The 20,201-nt window shown below is 35.4% G+C and overlaps 3 protein-coding genes across 4 annotated transcripts; 2 read left to right on the top strand and 1 right to left on the bottom strand.

The window, feature by feature from the left end:
• Positions 1 to 1,486: 1,486 nt before the first annotated feature.
• On the top strand, positions 1,487 to 2,687 carry LOC113357860 (stem-specific protein TSJT1-like). The gene is made up of 2 exons (XM_026601347.1): positions 1,487 to 1,836; positions 2,013 to 2,687. The coding sequence occupies exons 1-2, from the start codon at positions 1,625 to 1,627 to the stop codon at positions 2,569 to 2,571; spliced, it is 771 nt and encodes a 256-aa protein (XP_026457132.1). The 5' UTR covers positions 1,487 to 1,624; the 3' UTR covers positions 2,572 to 2,687.
• A 4,926-nt stretch (positions 2,688 to 7,613) lies between these two features.
• LOC113361816 (stem-specific protein TSJT1-like) lies at positions 7,614 to 8,915 on the top strand. Its single transcript, XM_026604923.1, has 2 exons — positions 7,614 to 8,001; positions 8,176 to 8,915. Exons 1-2 carry the CDS (start codon positions 7,787 to 7,789, stop codon positions 8,732 to 8,734), a joined length of 774 nt encoding a protein of 257 aa, XP_026460708.1. The 5' UTR covers positions 7,614 to 7,786; the 3' UTR covers positions 8,735 to 8,915.
• A 7,286-nt stretch (positions 8,916 to 16,201) lies between these two features.
• On the bottom strand, positions 16,202 to 19,991 carry LOC113361815. 2 transcript variants are annotated; one of them, XM_026604922.1, is made up of 8 exons: positions 19,541 to 19,991; positions 19,360 to 19,447; positions 17,785 to 18,567; positions 17,425 to 17,670; positions 17,242 to 17,304; positions 16,961 to 17,139; positions 16,696 to 16,805; positions 16,202 to 16,545 (listed from the first exon to the last, which is right to left on the bottom strand). In XM_026604922.1, the coding sequence occupies exons 1-8, from the start codon at positions 19,610 to 19,612 to the stop codon at positions 16,449 to 16,451; spliced, it is 1,638 nt and encodes a 545-aa protein (XP_026460707.1). In that variant the 5' UTR covers positions 19,613 to 19,991; the 3' UTR covers positions 16,202 to 16,448. The 2 variants fall into 2 exon arrangements, with proteins under 2 accessions (XP_026460707.1, XP_026460706.1); XM_026604921.1 differs by having other exon boundaries at positions 17,425 to 18,567.
• Between the last annotated feature and the right edge of the window lie 210 nt (positions 19,992 to 20,201).

Raw genomic sequence — 20,201 nt, 5'->3', positions numbered from 1 at the left:
CATTGTTTTCAGAGTGTTCTTCTTAAGTTTCCCAGAAATATTCTGCTAATCACTGTTAGAAACTAAATCAGGTTAATTTGTTAAGGATTGGGTTTTGTAAGTGTTTGCTGAAATGCGTCAAAGAGAGAGAGAGGGAGTTTTCTTAAAAACAGTTTTGTTACATCTACAACTTCTGCCAGACTATATCTTCATAGAGAAACTTTAGGATATGCATGACTATGGAAATTTGAGAGACGAATTTTGATTGTTGTAAATGAGTATGAAATCATAGTAGTACTAGTGGTTCTGTGGTTCTGCTGATGAGTTTATATCTATGTTAATGAAACTATTCTGCTTTTGTTCTAAATTTCATGTAATTTCTCATGGTTGATTATTTTTTTCTTGATCGGCGAACTGTGATCTTAAGAACAAAACACCAAGAGAACATTTAAGGTTGAACTTTGTTGATACAACTGCTGCATCAATGTTTTCCTTGCCTGTGAAAATCCGAAAGTTAGATCACTCCAAAATATGTACAAACTTGCTCCTATATACCTTAGAAGAATGTGGCGTACCCCAAGCAATTAACAAAAAGATCACATCTGGGATCACAGTAAAAAAACCATTTCTGATGATTTTCGAAAGGGGTTACTCCATTGAACACTGCGAGAAAAATGAAGCGATTTGTTTCTGTTGATTTTTCTAGCTAGATAACTTTCTTGGACATCGACTATTGCTTCATGTAAAGGAAAAGTGGATGCCATTGGGGAATACCATTTTGCCTGAGGTGTACAATTTTGTTTGGAGTATACCAAATTGCATACAAGGGAAAACATATTTTGGTAAAGGATTGATACACCCCGTTAGCAGCCATGCATGTTATGGTACTCTATAGAAACATATCAAAACTTTGGTCATATCCTTTCCTATCCAACTGGACCGATTATGGCTCTACAGAAATCCTCAAAATTCATTTGATCCCGGGAGTTAAATATTATTTTTTCTTAAACAGAAAATTTTATTTATTTCTTAGATAAAAATCCGATAGAGTACCATATCGGCATAACCTTCAAAATTAAAAATCCGTTTTTTTTGTTTTTTTTTAAAGTACCCATGTGCGATTCTCCGTATTCTTATCTACATGTACTGCACGAATTCGGAGATGCTGACACGATCCCCAGTCACTATGGCTCGACAACTCACCTTATTTTAGATCTGGATAAGGTTTGGATTGGAATCTACCTTTTTCCTTTTCAGACTATCTTCTCGAAAAATATATATACTATATATCTAAATATAGAATAGATAGAAATATCCAAATCGACGGACTCTATCAATGGATCCATGATCTCATGGTTGAAACATGGTTAGTACACGTTATCTTAAAACATAGGATGCCGTGAAATTACTATCTTAGTATTAAAGAATTAAAATTAATCTATCCTATCCGGATAACATTGCCACCTTAAAACACACGACTTGGCTTCTATCTATAAATACCATTCAATTCATCTCCAAATACCATCTCTGTGTTCATCCATTTTCATTACAAATTCTAAGATCCAAGTGTTTTTGTTGTTTCCATTGATTTTTAATTTTAATTTTACATTCTAAGAAGTCATTGTTTTTTGAGAAATTTAGAAAAATGTTGGCACTATTTGATAAGGAGTTGGCAAATGCACCAAAGGAATTGAACAGTCCAGCATCAATGATGCCTGGATCTAAGAAACCAAAGCTCCCTCAGGAGATTCTATCTTTACATGATCCAGATCACCATGGATCCCAGATGAATTTTGGCAATGCTGCTACTCTTGCTTACCTTCCCAAGGATGATGCTCACTTCTCTGTTCATCAAAGGTATGAAATACCACTATATCTTAACAAACAACTTTCTTGTGAATTTTTTTTATGCATATATCTCTAGGTGGATAATCAAGAGCTACTAAAATCATATTTTCTGAGAATTTTTCATAATGACCAAAATGCCCTTGTTAGGATAATGACCATATTGCCCTTGTTGTTTTGTTTTGTAGGTTGTTCTGTGGTTTGGATGATATTTACTGTCTATTCCTTGGTAGTTTAAACAATCTGTGCTCACTGAAGAAGCAGTATGGTCTGACTTCAAAGGGCATAAATGAGGCAATGTTTGTGATTGAAGCATACAGGACACTGAGAGACAGAGGTCCATACCCAGCAGATCAAGTTGTGAAAGATCTTGAAGGAAGTTTTGCATTCATCATCTATGACAACAAATCCAAGACTGTGTTTGTGTCACTCAGCTCAGATGGTGGGATCAAATTGTACTGGGGAATTGCAGCTGACGGTTCTATTGTGATCTGTGATAATCTTGAGGTTATTAAGGGAAGTTGTGCCAAGTCTTTTGCACCATTCCCAGTTGGGTGTATGTTTCACAGTGAAGGTGGGTTGAAGAATTATGAGCATCCTATTAACAAGATGAAGGCAATGCCTAGAGTTGATAGTGAAGGTGTGATGTGTGGTGCTAGTTTTAATGTTGATTCTCATTCTAAGATTCATAGTATGCCTAGAGTTGGTAGTGAAGCTAATTGGTCCGCTGCTTGGGAGTCACACTGAGCCTGACTAAAATTTAATTATCATGTTTCTTTGGTTTATTTAACGTTTTTATCAATATTAGTGTTTTGTATCACACTGAACCTCAGGTACATTTTAGTGGTTTGTGATAATCTTCTGGTATCTCAGTATCCCGATGGATTTAAACTTTACATGATCTTTTTAAATTTGACATCTCACAAAAAGATAAAAAAAGGTCCCCCGAATGTAAAACGTAGTCATCTCTTATATCCCAGCCAAACCACCCTTTACAATCACCTTTATAATCAGTAGATTACTTTACAATCGGCGAATTAATCCACAATTAGGAGTCAATGTAGTTTATATAACTACCGAATATAAAGTATCCCCAAAATAAAATTCTCTATCTTTTAAATTTTGATTATCGTATAATTGATAGTAAATTTTTTTGTTTGGACTCCCGATTAAAGTAGATCTTTGGTTAAAATGCTACCATAATCGGTAGTGAATTTAGTTTATTTAACTCCCGAATATAGAGTAGCCCCAAAATAAGATTTTACAAAATTCTCAATTTTTGGAATTTTGGTTGAGCTTATAATCAGTAGTAAATAAAGTTATCCTGACTTCCGATTATACAGTAGATCTCTTTACCGAATCCTAACATAATCGGCAGTCAAGATAGTTTATATAACTACCGAATATAGAGTTGCCCCAAAATATGATTTTGCAAAAATCCTCAATTTTTTGAATTTTGGTTGAGCCTATAATCGGTAGTAAATGAAGTTATCCTGACTTCTGATTCTACAGTGACTCTCTTTGCAAATATCCTACCATAATCGATAGTCAAGGTAGTTCATATAACTACCAAATATAGAGTTGCCCTAAAATGTGATTTTGCCAAAATCATTTATTTTTTGAATTTTGGTTGAGCCTATAATCGGTAGTAGATAAGGTAAAATCCCGACTTCCGGTTGTACAGTGGCTCTCTTTGCAAATATTCAACCATATTCGGTATTCAAAATAGTTTATATAATTACCGAATACAGGGTAGCCCAAAAATGAATTTTTACAAAAATCCTTATTTTTTTAAATTTTGATTGAGCCTATAATCGGTAGTAATGAATTTATCGTTAACTTTCGACTAATAGTAGTCCCAAATGCGCATTTAGTACAAATTTATATCAATCGGTAGTATGTTTGTGTTACTTAACTATCGATTTAATATTAACAATTGGACACAAAATAACTTCCGATTGCGAAAGGACATTAACTTACTCATTTATTTTTTGGACGTCCCTTAACCTTGATTATGAGTTGGAAATAAAAAAATCGCCCCTAATTTTTTTGGGATCCCTCCAAAAATGCAAGGTATCACCCCTTGAGAATTACAAAATTAGCAATTGTTTGATCGGTGGAATCACCTCCGAAATATTCTTGTGTCTACCCCTGATGGCATCTCGTTTCCCTATGTGTTTTCCACCCAAGATTTTTTAAGTTAATTTGTTTTTTTTTTTGAAAAGAGGGTTTAAATTAGATATCAAGGTGTAGGCACGAGGTTATAACCGAATCAAAATACAAAGTTATCCACGACAACAATGTGGTTGGACAGTTGAAAAAATGACAGATACTAAAGCAATACGCATTTATAAAGCAAACCCAACATTTAGGTTTTAGGAACATAAGAGAAATGCAGAAACAAGTTTTCTATAGTTGCAACGCCCTTATAACTTGTGCCGATTAAAAGAAAACAAGCTATCTGCAGTTTCAAGTTCAACTTCTTCCCTGCACAAATAACAAAGAGTACTATGGAAAGACAAATCCAATAACAAAGAGTACTATTTGCACAAAGTGACCCTGGTAACACTATCCTCTTGGCTGAATTGAAAGATAAAATGACATATCTTTATTCACTTGAGGAAACACTGTGGAAAGACAAATAAATAGAACTATGGTTTAGTGAGGGAGACAATAATACACCTTATTTTCAAAAATCTACTATGTTTCGTAGGAAAATAAACAATATTGGTTGGATAAAAGACTCAAATGGAAACTGGCTAACTACAAGAGAAGTTATTGGAACTGAATTCATAACATATTTCCAAGATCTCTATAAAACTTCAAATTCCGAAGGACAAGATGAGTTTATAGAGGCTATAAAACCTAAGGTGACTGAAGAAGACAATGCTCTTCTGTTTACCCCTATCTCAAATGAGGAGATCAAAATTGTTGCTTTTCAAATGAGAGCAAAAAAAGCTCCCGGCCCAGATGGTTACACCGGGCATTTTTACCAAGTTTATTGGGATATAGTAGGTGACTCTGTTTGTGAAATGGTTAAACATTTTTTCAAAACAGGACACTTACTCACACAATTCAACCATACCAATATCTGTCTTATCCCTAAAACACCTATGGATGACTCGGTTGATCAATTTCGGCCAACAGGCCTCTGTAACTTTTCTTACAAAGTAGTCTCAAAAACAATGGCTAACAAAATGAAGCCTTTGATGGATAAAATTATCTCTCCCCATAAGAGCGCCTTTGTCCCTAAGAGACAAATTACGGATAATGTTCTAATGGCACATGAGGTAATATTAATGCATAAAGAAAAAGAACAAAGAAAAATTTGGACTAGCAGCTATAAAGCTGGACATGTCAAAGGCTATGATAGACTTGAGTGGTCTTTTTTTGGCCAACGCAATGTCTAAACTTGGATTCTATCAAAAATGGGTAAACTTAGTCATGAATTTCCTGAATTCAGTCTCCTACTCAATTATATTGAATGGAAGTCCTGCGAATAATTTAAATCCTGAAAGAGGGTTGAGGCAAGGGGACCCAATATCCCCTTACCTATACATTATTTGCACTGAAGCATTGTTGCATATATCTCTAAATTGGACAAAACAAACCTGATTCATGGGATTAAGATTGTAGGAGAAGCACCACCAATTAGCCACTTGTTATTTGTTGATGACAATTTTATCTTCACAAAGGCTACAACACATGAATTCCTTGCTACAAAGGAGTATCTCCATAAATACTGCAAAGAATTGGACAGGAGATTAATTTCCAAAAATCTGGGTTATTGCTAAGTAAAAATGTACACCCAAGACACAAGAAAATATTGGCAAGAATCTTAAGACTATCTAGTTTGCATCTTGGTGAAAAATATCTGGGAGTGGCAATCAACATTCTGAAATCAAAAACTCAAACACATATTTCACTCATGTTGGCTGTTGAGAAGAGACTAAGTAGTTGGATAATTTGGATGATTCTTTTGTTCTCACAAGCAGCAAAGACAATTTCAGTTAAACATGTGGGGCAAGCAATGCTAATGTACCAGATGGCTAATTTCCTAATTCCCAAGAACCTATGTCATAAGATTGATTCTCACCTTATGAGATTTTGGTGGGGAGAGTACCCAAAGTCAAAAAAAAGAAAGATTCATCTATTGGCTCGGAAAAATATCTGCAAAACAAAAAGGGAAGGGGGATTAGGTTTTAGAAACAGTGAAATAAACAATCTAGCCATAATGTCAAGAAGTGTTTGGAGACTTGTGGAGAATACAAACTCTCTATGCGCAAGAGCTCTCAAAGCAAAGTACTATGCTAATACAGATATTTTGCATGTCAAATGTCCAGACTCTGCTTCTTGGGCATGGAAATGTATTTATAAGATCATGAAAAGAAATAAAATCATTTATTTCATGGGTGGTTGGTGTGACAATTGGATACCAACAAAAGGAGTTTCCACACCAAAGAATAATACTACCCCTGATCCTAATATGAATGTATGTGATCTCATCAATCGACAAAGAATAATCACTACCATGCCGGAAGTGATGAAGACCATGCCGGTAGTGATGAAGAGACCATGTCGAAAATAATTTTTTTACATAGACGGAAGTGACGAAGACCATGCTGGGATTGGTGAAGACCATGCCGGAAAATGGTGCCGGCATGCTTGGTAACTAACATTCAGTGTCGTAACTAAGTGCCGGCATGCTGGATAGAAATCTATCAATGCCGGTCGTCAAGTGAATTTTTTTTAAGTTTCCTGGATACTTTAGATCATTGGCGGCAGAGAAATTTAAGCAAAATACTATGCCGGTATCTGTATCGACATGCTTGAGAATTAACTAACTTTGCCGGAAACCCCCCTGGATAGCGGGCTTGAATTTCAAAATGGGGGATAAGCTCGGTGCCGGCATGGACGTGATATGAATACCATGCTGGTATGGCTGCTTTCGGCATGGTATTCATACCACATTCATACCGGCACCAAGCTTTTTCAGCTGCAAAAAACGGTGGATTCAAAGAAAAAAAAAATCAAATTTTCAACATTTTAGCAGCAATTCTCTCTTCACAATCCTCCTCCATTTTCACCAAAATAATTTCCCTCTCAAATTTTCTTCCCTCCTTCTACACTCACCCAAACACACACTAATCATTTCTCAAAAATCTTAATATTTTACTAATTATTATTAATCGCTAATCCTGATTAGTGAATGGTAAATTAGGAATTATATAAAATACATAGATAAGGGGTGACCTGATTTGATATTTTGGATCCCGTTTTTGTCCTTTTTCCTATATCCGTGTTGTTTTTTATATCTCAAGCGTTCAAAAAAAAAGTTCTTATTATAAATAAAAAGAAAAAGAAAATCCTAATTTTCATATTTTAATCTAATAATTAATCTAACTCATTCGTTAATCATAATTAGCTTTGGCTAAAATCCCCTTTAAAATAATGAACATTCCAAAAGCAAACCCCTGTGCCGCAGCCAGACTGTTTCTCCACACTCTTATCTACGTGTACTACACGAATTCGGGGATGCTGACACGATCCACAGTCGCTCAACAACTCCATCAAAAGAAAATTCTTAGGATAAGTCTGGAATCTACCCTTTAATTTTGCCCTTTTCAGACCACCCTCGCACCAAACTCTATCCGTTTTCAACTTTCTTCTCGAAAAATATATCTAAATATTTAAATAAATTACTCCACATGCCGATCATCCTGTTCGGATAACATTGCCACCTTAAAACACGACTTGTCTACTTTTATTTATCTATAAATAACATTGTCTCTCTTCATCTGCCATCATCATTCATCTCATCTACCTACAATCTCTGTATCCATTATCATCTGTTTTCATCACAGTTCTAAGTTCTAGGAGTGTTTCTTTTATGTCCATTGATTTTTAGTTTTACGTTTGAAGGTTGTATTTCAAGAGATTTAGAAGAAGAAGAAGAAGAAAAATGTTGGCAATATTTGACAAAGAGTTGGCAAATGCACCAAAAGAACTGAACAGTCCAGCATCGATGATGCCTGGATCTAAGAAACCAAAGCTTCCTCAAGAAATTCTCTCTTTACATGATCCAAATCACAATGGATTCCACATGAACTTTGGCAATGCTGCTACTCTTGCTTACCTCCCCAAACATCATGATGCTCACTTCTCTGTTCATCAAAGGTAACTAATTTCTTGTACCAATCAATTTTCTTGGTTTTAAGTTTTCAATTTCACATTTCATATCCAGGCCGATAATCTAGAGTTTGTGAGATTTCTGTCAAAATGGCCTTGATATGAAAATGACTGAATTGCCCTTGATGTTATAATTAATTAAATGCCCTAGTTAATTTGCAGGTTGTTCTGTGGGTTGGATGACATTTACTGTCTATTCCTGGGAAGTTTGAACAATCTGTGCTCACTGAAGAAGCAGTATGGTCTGACTTCAAAGGGGATCAATGAGGCAATGTTTGTGATTGAAGCATACAGGACTCTAAGAGACAGAGGTCCATACCCAGCAGATCAAGTTGTCAAAGATCTTGAAGGGTGTTTTGCATTCATCATCTATGACAACAAGTCCAAAACTGTGTTTATATCACTGAGCTCAGATGGTGGGATCAAGCTGTACTGGGGTATTGCAGCTGATGGTTCTATTGTGATTTGTGATAATCTTGAGGTTATTAAGGGAAGTTGTGCTAAGTCTTTTGCACCATTTCCAGTTGGGTGTATGTTTCACAGTGAAGGTGGGTTGAAGAATTATGAGCATCCAATTAACAAGATGAAGGCAATGCCAAGAGTTGACAGTGAAGGTGTGATGTGTGGTGCTAGTTTCAATGTTGATTCTCATGCTAAGATTCATAGCATGCCAAGAGTTGGTAGTGAAGCTAATTGGTCTGCTGCTTGGGAATCACACTGAGCCTTGACTCTGAGTGCAGCTCATTTACAATTTATTTCATATTTCTTTTGTTAAAAGCAAGTTTTTGCTAATGTCAATTAGTATTTTTCCTTTTAGTTTTTACTCGTCTCTTCGATGTCATTGTACAGTTTTGATTTTATGTCATAAATAAAAGTGAAAACAAATCTTTCAAAATGCTACAGATTTATTTTACTAAAATGCTAGACACCACGCTCTTTTTAATCGTTACTTGCTTTCCTGAGTTTCTGATGGAAGAAAACAACATCATCATCATTAATGGAGATTTGAGATGGTGATCATATCTCAACAATTAGAAAGACAAAAACTTCGTAAGAAATTTATCGAAAAAAGCTTTACAAGACAGAGTTAATTCCTTTCATAATTTCTGGTAATAAGGAAATTGTATAAATACATATAATTTTTACAGAATGATTGTTCATGCTCTACATTCAAAACATATTGTAAAATATAAGATTTTTCTTAGTGAAGCCCAAATTTTGCAACCGAAAGAAAAATGTAACTTCACCGCTCCCACGGTGGGACGGCCGATCGAAGAAAAACGAAACACCGTTACGAGTAATGGTGTTATAAGGCTAAAATTGATATGCATATAAGTTATGGTAGTTTATATAAATTTTTCTCATTTTTTATGCATCTTTTGTGGTAGTTTGCATCAATTTACACAATGTACTATGTATTATTTGTAGTGGTTTGCATCAACATCCCGATGTATTATGCGTCCTTTGTGGTGCTTTGCATAATGTTTATGCATTAACTTTTAAAAATCACCATAAATTTTTTCGTAAAAACATTAAATTTTATATTGTTGTTTGTACTCGTTGCGTAGATTTTTTAAAATTCTTTCCAATGACACAAAATTTGTGAAATTCCAAGACACTGATTTGATATGTTATATTAAAAGGATATACAAGGAGTTATATAATTAGACTAAAAGGAGAGGACATTTTAGGTTTTTCATGTCCCAAAGACTATCGCCAAATTTCCAATCTTTTAATCAAATTGAACATTTTTGTTAGTTTACATTTACAAAAAAGTGGTCATAGAAGGGACTCCCTCGCTACGGGTCCTTCAGGCCCTCCGGTCAGTTGGCCCGATAAGAAATCATCTTAAACATAATAATCAATTGAGAAAATAAGGACTACCCATTTAAATCCCTAGACAATTTATATAAACCTAAATACAAATTTCAAACCCAATATTCTATAAAAACTAATTCAAACCCTAAAATCCATTTCAAATTTATCAAACCACAAACCATCTTAAACGAAATTAAACTGAATAATTGAAGAGGAGGATTATGATGATGATTAGTGTGATGGAGAGGAGGCAAACATCAATAAGATGTATAAGTTCAACATTCATCAGTGGATTGATACTATTTTCACCCTTTTTCTATTAGAATTTAGATTAATCAAACCCTAGATTTCTAAAATTATTTTTGCTATTCAAAGATGGATATGAGTTTTGCTATTGAAAGACGTATATATATGAAGATGGAACAGAGAAAGTTCGGAGGATTTTTGGTTCAGGAAAATTCTCTTATTTCTCTCTCTTAAACTGATACGTCTAATGAATATAATTGCCCCAGCTGATACGTGTAATGAATAAAATTCTAATCGCCTCCCACATATTGCCCCAATTTAGGGTGCGTGAAAGGGACGAGCAATTAGCGACCGTTCATTTGAGTATAGTGCTAAAGTGATGATGAATTCCACATCATTATTGTTTGGGTTTTGTTGGATGGATTTTGTGAAAATTTGTCCCAAGTATTCATTGGATAGGCCCATAAACTCGGGGCAGAAACCTAACCATAAATAGTAAATACCTTCCAAAAGAAAAGGCTTAAGGCTTGTTAAGTTGCAGTGAGACAAGAAAACCTAACGAGTGATTTTGGAGGTGAATATAGGAGATGGAAGACAATCCTCTAGATGTTCTCCCAGGCGAAATCAAGGTGAATATATTTTCTAGATTACCAGTCGAGTCTGTATTAGATTCTAAACTAGTATGTAGAGCTTGGAGGAGAGATCTCCTCCAGTTTCGTTCTAGTAAATCTTACTTTGCCGATCTCCATCTTCGGTATCAATATGGAGTTGGAGTACTGGCACAGCAGCAACAACATAAGCCTTCTGAGACAATAAGTTTCGTGGGTATTGAGATAGGTCTCTGGTATTTAGAGTATTATGACGACGACGATGCGATTAGTACTGAAAACCTGCTTAAATTACTGCATAAGGAAGCTGAAACTCGAATTACCAGAACAGGTAACGGGACTAGTTGGTTCAAGTAATGGATTAATTTGTTTAGCAGCCGCAGTGGCATCCCTGGATTAGGTATACCCAATCTCAATGAACCTTTATACGTGTGTAATCCCATTACTAGAGAATTCGTGAATCTTCCACGGATATTGATCGATGAGAAGAAAAGTATTAATGGTATTCACATTGTGTATGGATTTGGATACCACCCTTTAACTAATAAATATAAGGCTGTTAGAATTTGCTATGTAGCTAGGCAACCCGAAAAACCCATCCTACACGATCAAGAAAAAGAAAAACCCATCCTTCGAAGGACAGGTGGAGGTATATACACTCGGGACTGGCAGCGGGTGGAGAAGAGCAGGAGAAATCAACTATCTTTTGTGGTCGATGTGCCATTATTCAGGAGATCCTGAAGGTGTTCGTGTCAATGGGGCTATTCACTGGCACCGAAATGATTCCACGGATATTGTAGTCTTTGATTTGGCAGAAGAAGAATTTCACTTGCTTCGTACCCCGACTACACAGTTTGACAGGTGCAAAAATTTTGTCATGAGAGGGAGTTTGTATCTTGAATACTGGTGTGGCGTTCAGTCCCTTGGGTTTTAAAGCAGGACAAGGAGGACAATAGTAGCAGTAGTGGTTACCACTTGAACGAGTAATACTACAAGTCTTGGAGTTGGAGTAGAGAGCTCATCATACCATCAACTTTTAATAGGTGGCGTATACTTTCCCTTCTAAAGAGGGGTGAAATTTTATTGAACGATGGTCAAAAAGTCATTCGTTGTACCTCTAACCAAGGACCGGAATCATCAACAAAAATTATGGAGTCGGTTATTTCCATTTAATATCACACATCAACAGCTTCGTTTCTTTGCAAGCATTAGGAGAAAGAAATGTAAAGAAATTTGTTGAAGATAGGAGCGGAAAGAGGACAGTTCAAGGGTTTCAATCAACACGAAGGAATTGATTATGGAGAAACGTTCAGTCTGGTGATAAATCCTTGCACAATTCATCTTGTGTTATCTATAGCTATCATGAAAAACTGGCCACTGAAGCAGTTGGATGTTGAAAATGCTTTCTTGCATGACCAATTGGAAGGGAATGTTTACATGAAGCAACCAGCTGGGTATGTTGATCCTAATTATCCATAACCTCTTTGTAAGCTGCATAAGTCCTTAAATGGACTCAAACAGGCACCACGTGGTTGGTTTTCCAGGTTGAGTAATTATTTGGTTAAACTAGGCTTCAAAGGCTCAATTGCTGATAGCTCTTTGTTTGCCTTAAAAACATCATTATCTATCACATATGTATAAATAGAACTTGATGTATAAGAAGATGATTCAAGGAAGATTCAGGACTTTCTCCGACTACCATGAGAGTTATCACGGGAACTACAGTATGAAGGTATTATTACCGCTTGTATCTCTTTTTTTTAATTAAACCTTAAGGTCATTCATCAAACCTAGAATTATCTCCCCCTTTGAACGGTAATGAAATCGTCGCTTCTTATTGGCCGAAATTGACATTTTTTTAACGTAGAAGCTTTGCCGAGAACACTTGGCATAACTCTATTGGTTGGGATATTTAAAATTGGGTTACACTTTGTTGACATCAAGTATTTAACCGTCCGTTAGTAGGCCGTCAACAAAGAGGAAGGTAAACAATACTTTCGTGAGATTTTTAATCTAATTAATTTCCTTACAGCATGTTTACACCAAATACTTAATTGTTCGTTAGTAACACCGTCTAACGTGGGCATAACTTCCGTCAAACCACGAAAAAATTTCCAATAAAAAATTTAGCTGCGACCAATGTTTTTCCCATACAACTTTCTTTTTTTTTAAACCTTAACTTAATTTAATTGAAAAGGAATATTTAACTTACCGTGTTTAGAATTTTATGGAAGTCCAAACTCAATTTGGGAGTCGGGTACCTAATATATTAGGACTCTTTTTTCCAAATTAATACATAAAGGGCAAAAAAACCACATGTTTTACACACATTTTCTGCAAAAATAAAAAGGAAAAAAAATTATATCTTTTCTCCACATATTTAATGCATTCCCCTACGCCACAAAATTAAAAATGCATCACCGCGGGTCGGGCGAAGCCCCACGCACACGAAATCAAAAATATGATTAAAAAAATGTCAGGTGTGTAGCACGAGCACATATATAAGTATTAAATATAACCTCGCATGTTATGATTTCAATCTTAAACGACTAGAAAGTACCGATAGGATTGGAAACAAGTTAACTCAGCATCACTAACTTCCAGTGGAAGGATAATGTTTTCATTGTAGTCGATACGTATTTACGTTCTTTAAGTCTTCAAGGTAATACTTATATGTCTCAACATTGCTAGACTTTCTAGAAATCCAGAGGATATGTTGTTTTGATACCAGAATTACTTTGTATGAAATACCGTATGGTCCTAGAAATAGTATAATTGAGTTAGTTTGGTCCTGTTGACCTAATCAACTGTCTAGTTGGTCCTTTTTAAATATACATATTGGTGTTTGGTCCGAAATATTATTGGTTGGTCCAACAATAAATGTTGTCCACATGGATGACATTATCAATGACGTCATCATTTTAAAAAAAGTGGCTGAAATACCCTTTTTTTTTCTCTTTCTCTTGATAAAAATAAATAAATAAAAAATTAAAACTGAAATATTTATTGAACATTATGTCCAAAAATGATAAATTTTATATATTCGGAGAGTTTTCCAGGGGTACCATTGTTGTTATATTTCGGAGCTTTTAATTTTTACCTTATCCTTTAACTAAAAATTACTTATAAAATGGACTATTATACGAGTTCATTCGGCATAATGAACTACTTTAATGAACTACCATACTAGCTAGTTAAATTTTAAAAAGTCAACTCTTAACATTAAATAACATACGAGTTCATTCAACTAAATGAACCACCATACAACTTCATTCTACAAAATGAACTCGTATAATGAACTACTATTACTAGTTCATTCTACCATATGAAATAATGTTAGGAGTTCATTCTAAAGTATGAACTACCATTTACGAGTTCATTTTATAATATGAATTACCATAATGAGCAACTATTACGAGTTCATTCTATAATATGAACTACCATAATGAGCAACTATTACGAGTTCATTCTATAATATGAACTACCATACTTAATTATCATTATGAGTTTATTTTCCAACATGAGTTATCAATCCTACAATATGAACAACCGTTACGAGGTCATTCAAAAATAAGAATATCTATCACGAGTTCATTCTACGATATAAACTATAATAATGAACTATCATTGAATGACTTCATTCTTCAAAATGAACTACTATAATGAGTTCATTCTACAAAATAAATTGCTAGTATATACGAGTTGATTCTACGAAATGAACTGTTAGAATTAGAATGAACTACCATGTCTTAAAATAGTGTCATTCTCGGATATGAACTACTATTATACCGAGAATTATTTTTCCAAAACATAGTATAATGAGTACTCATTTTGTAGATCTCGTCGAGACCTTTCCGAATATATAAAATTTATTAATTTTCGACTTATATTTTGAGAGACACTTAGTTTTTTAGTTGTTTTTATCTATTAATGTTAAGAAGAGGGAGAAAATAAAGATGAAAAAAATATATGCATCACGTGAGGTAGAGAAAAAAAATAAGAAAAAGAAATGATCTTTCAGATGCTTTAATATTTTTGAATAAATAAGGATCAAACGGAACTTCTACTTTATCGGTGGACTAAACTAATTAAGGACCACAGGATTAAACAATAATTTCCCCGGTTACTTTTCTTTTAATCTTGCTATGACCTGTAAAAACTTCACTTCTGATAGGAGTCAAAACTTTGTTCTTGGTCCGTGCGCTCTTGGATGGACAGGTAAGAGACGTCGACGAGGTCTCTCCATAAGATCGCTTATTTTTTTGCATAAAGGAAAGAAAAAGACCAAACATAAATTAAAATTTTGATAAATTAATAAACTGTAAAAATCTATCACTTTATCTAAGTATTAAATTATTGATAAGTTAATATGTCTTTACGATTTCTTCTCTTCTGCTTGGGGCAGTAGAAGAGGAGAATGGCAGCTGAAGTATTTGATGTTGAGTTGATGAGATATCATAATATTGAAGAGGAAATGGTGCAGTTGTTGCAAATTGCAATGGCTTGTGTGTCGACGGTACCTGATTCTAGACTTGGGATTAAAAGTTTGAGAAAGTTGAGAAGAATTAGGTTTGAGAAAGATAAAGTGTCAGTGATGCCGTGGATTCTGATGATCAAATGGGTTCCTATGACACATTTCAGAAGTCAAGACAAGGAAGAAAGGGTGCGAGTCTGTAAGAAGAGTTTTGAGTTGTGTTTAAACTCTTGTTAACAGTGAAGGAGTTGGGACCTTCTGCCATTGAAATTGATAAGGAATTGAAGAGATTAATAAGTATTTGTTAGTTATGAAATTGATTAGAATGAATGGATTTGTTTTGAATCTTGAATTATACAGGGAACGAGTTGATTCGTGGTCCTGGAAATGCACCCAGTGCATAACCATCATCACCTCGCAAGACGCCTACTGTTTGAGGAAATGCCTGAGCCATCAGTTTTGCACAATTCAAGTTCAGTGCTTTTATATTAGGCAAATTGATATTCTTTAGCAATGGGGAATGAAGAATGTTGAAGAATGAGTATGACTTATCTATCCAACGAAATCAAATAAATTCTATAAGTAGAACCAAGATATGAAGTATCAAAAGCACCTGCAAATTCAATATCTTGGGTTTATCACTTAATTTTGTATTATTCACTAACCTAATCTGGAGTAGTAGTTGGTTAACTGTATTTTGTTATTAGTACCGTGCCGGTGAATCCGCGGATTTATAAAACCAACCGCAACCAAACCGCTAAACCTTGCGGATATGAGAACTCATCCGTGTCCGGTCCATAAACTCTTGCGGATTGGTTTTCATCCGAATTATTGTGGACGGTTCCGGATTTTATGACCTAAGTGTAGGAATGATCTACTATTGGGCTGGATGAAGTGCCACAATTAATGGGCTCTCATAGTAAGTTTGAAAAGCCAATAACCACCAGTTATGTATCCTTTTTGTTAAAATCACTTGAAATTCGGAGATCTATTTGGGTACATTCATTTCTTCTGATGATGAAATTTTGTACTCAAATTTCAAACGAATTGTTGAAAGTACATTTACTTTTACCACGGTCTTTGTCCGGCAACAATGGAAAAAAATAAAAAAGTTCTCTCCACTGGTCAGGAGTTAAAAACTGACCAAATCTGGCATCAGCTTTTGTTTTTGTAAATGAACTACTCTCTATTTTGACAACTACAAAACAAACAAGGAAAAGAGAATTTCCTAAATGAGTTATATTTTTGTCGTGGAAGGGTTATGACCGGAAGACAAGACTCGAGAAAAGTCAGAAAGAGGAAGAATTTTCTGTGCCCATCAACAAGTTGCAGGTTGAGTAGATGGAAGCTGCAGCTGCCCTGACAGCCATTTTTTCTTTCTTTACTCTGCATGCGCAATTTAGGAGGAATTATATTGAAGAATTTAGTAGGTGAAGCGCAGAAAATAGCCATAATAGGAAGTTATACAAGACATAGGTGCATAATGACCAATGCAGAATCTATTCGAGTCGAATGAATATGTAACTGAGGCTGTACCTGTGTTCAATATTTGATCTGCCTAGTAGCTCCATATCATACAAGTTAACACATCGCAAACCCTGATCACAATGCAACTGCATTTGCCTTATTTGGTTCAACCCGCTTTCCTGAAACCGAAGGTCAGGGAGATATAATTGTTAGATTTTGTTGGCTCAAACAGATTCGCTGAAGCAATTCCAGCTAGGTGCAACGTCTCCAGGAAAAAATTATTTTAGCTACGAATAGAGTAAAAGAAAAGTGAACTGTATAATGTAACACTTACTAGATGATTTGCCTCTTCAGTGAGTGTTTTATCCATTTGATCAAAAATAGCACTCCATCTTGCTCGATGCATATGTGATGACGGGTCATTTTCTTCATTGGATGAGAACTCTCTTGAGAATAGGAAAGGCAATTCTGTCTGCACTACAGCCTGAACTCTCTTCTTACTGCGCCGCAATGCTGCACACATCAAGAAAACAAAAATCTTCATGACTAAATCTATTTAAATTTAAACATTCTTTCAGCCAACTGTACTGAGATTTTAAAAGAGTAGATCATCACCTGCAAGACGTCCTTTGATGTCGAGAGAAAGAAGGTCCAACCATTGAGAAGCTACATTTGCAGCTGAAACAAACATTAAGGATGAACATCTAATTCAGTTCAAGTACGTCTCACTCATTTCTTCAAATCACCCTCAAAAGATTGTAACGGACAAGGGAGGTTACAGGCTTTACTGAAACATACCTTTTACAGAAAGGGAAAATTCACTTGCATGTTCTTCTGAATCTTCATTAGTAACAGTGCTCATATTTTCAGACCCATTACTAGCAGATGATAGTAACTTCATCTGGACATTTTCATCCATGCAGTGTGAGGAAAGCTGCGACAAGCTAGAAGTATGACCACAAATTCTTCTCTCTGCAAAGTCTGGATAACTGTGTCCATGTGTCTGGTCTGAACTTGAAGTCATTTGGTACATGGTTGAAAAATCTGTACCTTCCAGTGAGGCATTTGTATGTTCAGTTTGAAGGGAATGACCAAATTGTGTCGCTCCATAATCAAGCATAGTTTCCGAATCTTTCCTTGTATAATATGTTTCCTCACCTCTTTCCAAATGGCTGGCAGGCCTGCTCTGAGTACCACTTTCCATTCTTTCAGATCTAACTAGGGCCTCAATAATAGAGTGAACTTGGTTACTATTTCTTACATGATTAATAATCCCAGGGTTCAATCCATTGAGCAGACCACTTGGAGCTGCAATCTTTGCAAACCTGTTAACTTGTTCCCTCTTCGCAATCTCCATGTTTTTCTTAAGATCATTTTTGGCTTTCCTTATTCCTTGCTTTGGTAGTGGTATGCCTCCATGTTTAGACGAGGAGAAGCCGTTCTCTTTCATTGCTTTCCACGCTCTAAATGAGTCATTTTCCTCCAAGGGACCAGTACAACTCCCACATTCCGAAGCATCCTTAGATTTCACATAATCAGACATTTGGTAAGGATAAAACGGATTTTGCTGCACTGAAGTTGAGACGCCCAGAGAATTAAGATCCAAACCCATATCTTTAGAAGTTTTAACAGTAGTGTCATGAATTTTTTGATACTTTTTGTACAACGGATGCTGGCTATAAGGATCCAAGCGACCAGCAACCATATCTGCAGCAGAGTAGTCAGCTATCTCGGCTTCGGTGTTGAGATCTATAGGATGAATAACAGTGTTGGATTTTCTCGGATTGAGAGACATCGAGTCTGCTTTTGTTGACAATGCTTGTGATGCATCAGGCACCATTTCCGGATTCAAAATTTCAGAAGTTTCTCTAACTATGTTCAAGTGCACCTTCTCCTTTGTTTCTTTGCTTACAAAAGATTCTGAAAGATGTGCTTCGATTCCTGCAAAAAAAAGCATACAATATATATTGTTAGGCCCAATAATGATAAGAATGCATCGTGTTCAGAAATAGTTTTGGTACAACCACAGGAAGGGGAAAGAGAAACAGGTAATAATCCCCCGGCGTTTCTATCTTCTCCAACCCAGCTGATTAATTCTCAATAATGCTCTCAATGTATGTGCACAAGCTTAATCCAGTGTAGCCTTTTGCTGGATTAACTGCTAATCCTAAGCTTAATCCAGTGTTAGCTTCATCAACTTGTAAAAGGCTATCAGGGTTTTGACGCATTTAAACTTTTACAAATGAATAATAAGACAATACCGTCACACTATGAGCGCAATTAGGTCCTGCATGTACAGGAAAGTGAAGAGGTACCTAATTCCTCTTCAACATTACGAACGTAAATGTCATACTAAATAGATAGACAATCTGCAACTAAACATCCAGCAAAAGGATATCAGTGCATTTCAATATCTGCTAATCGAGAGATGTAACCACGCAAGCAAGAAAAGCATCAACAAGTCTAGAAACTTGCCCACCCAATTGAAGCAAGTAACACTTGCATAGTTCCCCACCCAATTGCAGCAAGGATTACTCGAATAATGCTCATTAAACCAACTGATATTCGACATTCTAAATCATAAACGGCAAGATTTCAAAATCTACTGAGTTACAAACATTCTCTCAAAACCATTCCTTTACCTCCTCTCCCCCCTTACATTATCAATTTAGCACAGAATCAACACAACAATATCATTCAAATGCACAAAAATCTACTGATTTACAAACATACCGGAATCACGAAGATCTCGCATTTGGAATCGTTTACATCCTCCTCCTCCTCCTCCTCCTCCCAATTCTGTATTACTCCTTTTTTCTCCCTTCAAAATCCAAATCAAAAAAAAAAAAAAAAATCAAAAAAAAAATTCAATAAAACCAAAAGAGAAAACCAACCATTAAAAAGAAAAACCAACCTTTGTATCAACATGGCGGCCATTAACAGATGGATCCAACAGAGATCTTGAACTCATAACTCGATCATCCATCGTCTACTTCTTCTTCAAAATTCAAAAATCAAGAACCTTTATTGGGTTTTTTTTGTGAAATTTGGAAAAAACCCTTATCAACTAACTAAAATTGCACCAAAATGAACAATTTTTCTAGTAAAACGAAAATCAAGATCCAATCTTTTTTGGTATTGGGTCTGAGATTACAGTAATTAGCAGTGAAAGGGGCGGGGTAATTAGGGTTTTAGAGTTTCTGGTTTTGTTTTGTTTTTGTTTTCAGTGTTCTCCCCCCTTTCGGATTTGAAGATATGAAAATGGGGTTCATATTTCAAAATTCAAAATGGGGGTTGAGATTTTGTTTTTATTATTAGAGTATTTAATTTTGAGTTGAATTCAAATTCAAATTCTGAATCTGTAATAAAATTGGAGAGGGAAAAGCAGAGATTTTTAAGGAAAAGGAAAATACAGAGACTTTATTCTGACAATTGAGACAAAATATATATGACAAACCTACGTGGGGTGGTTGTGATTGGTAGGGCTTGACGAAATATCCAATGAGATTGTGACATGTCATTTTGTCACTTACTGGATTTTAAATTTTTAACTAACCTAGTGAGCTAAGGGACTT

Source organism: Papaver somniferum, chromosome 3 (assembly GCF_003573695.1).
Source record: "Papaver somniferum cultivar HN1 chromosome 3, ASM357369v1, whole genome shotgun sequence".
Taxonomy (NCBI): Eukaryota; Viridiplantae; Streptophyta; class Magnoliopsida; order Ranunculales; family Papaveraceae; genus Papaver; species Papaver somniferum.
This window is presented reverse-complemented; position numbering and strand designations above follow the sequence as displayed.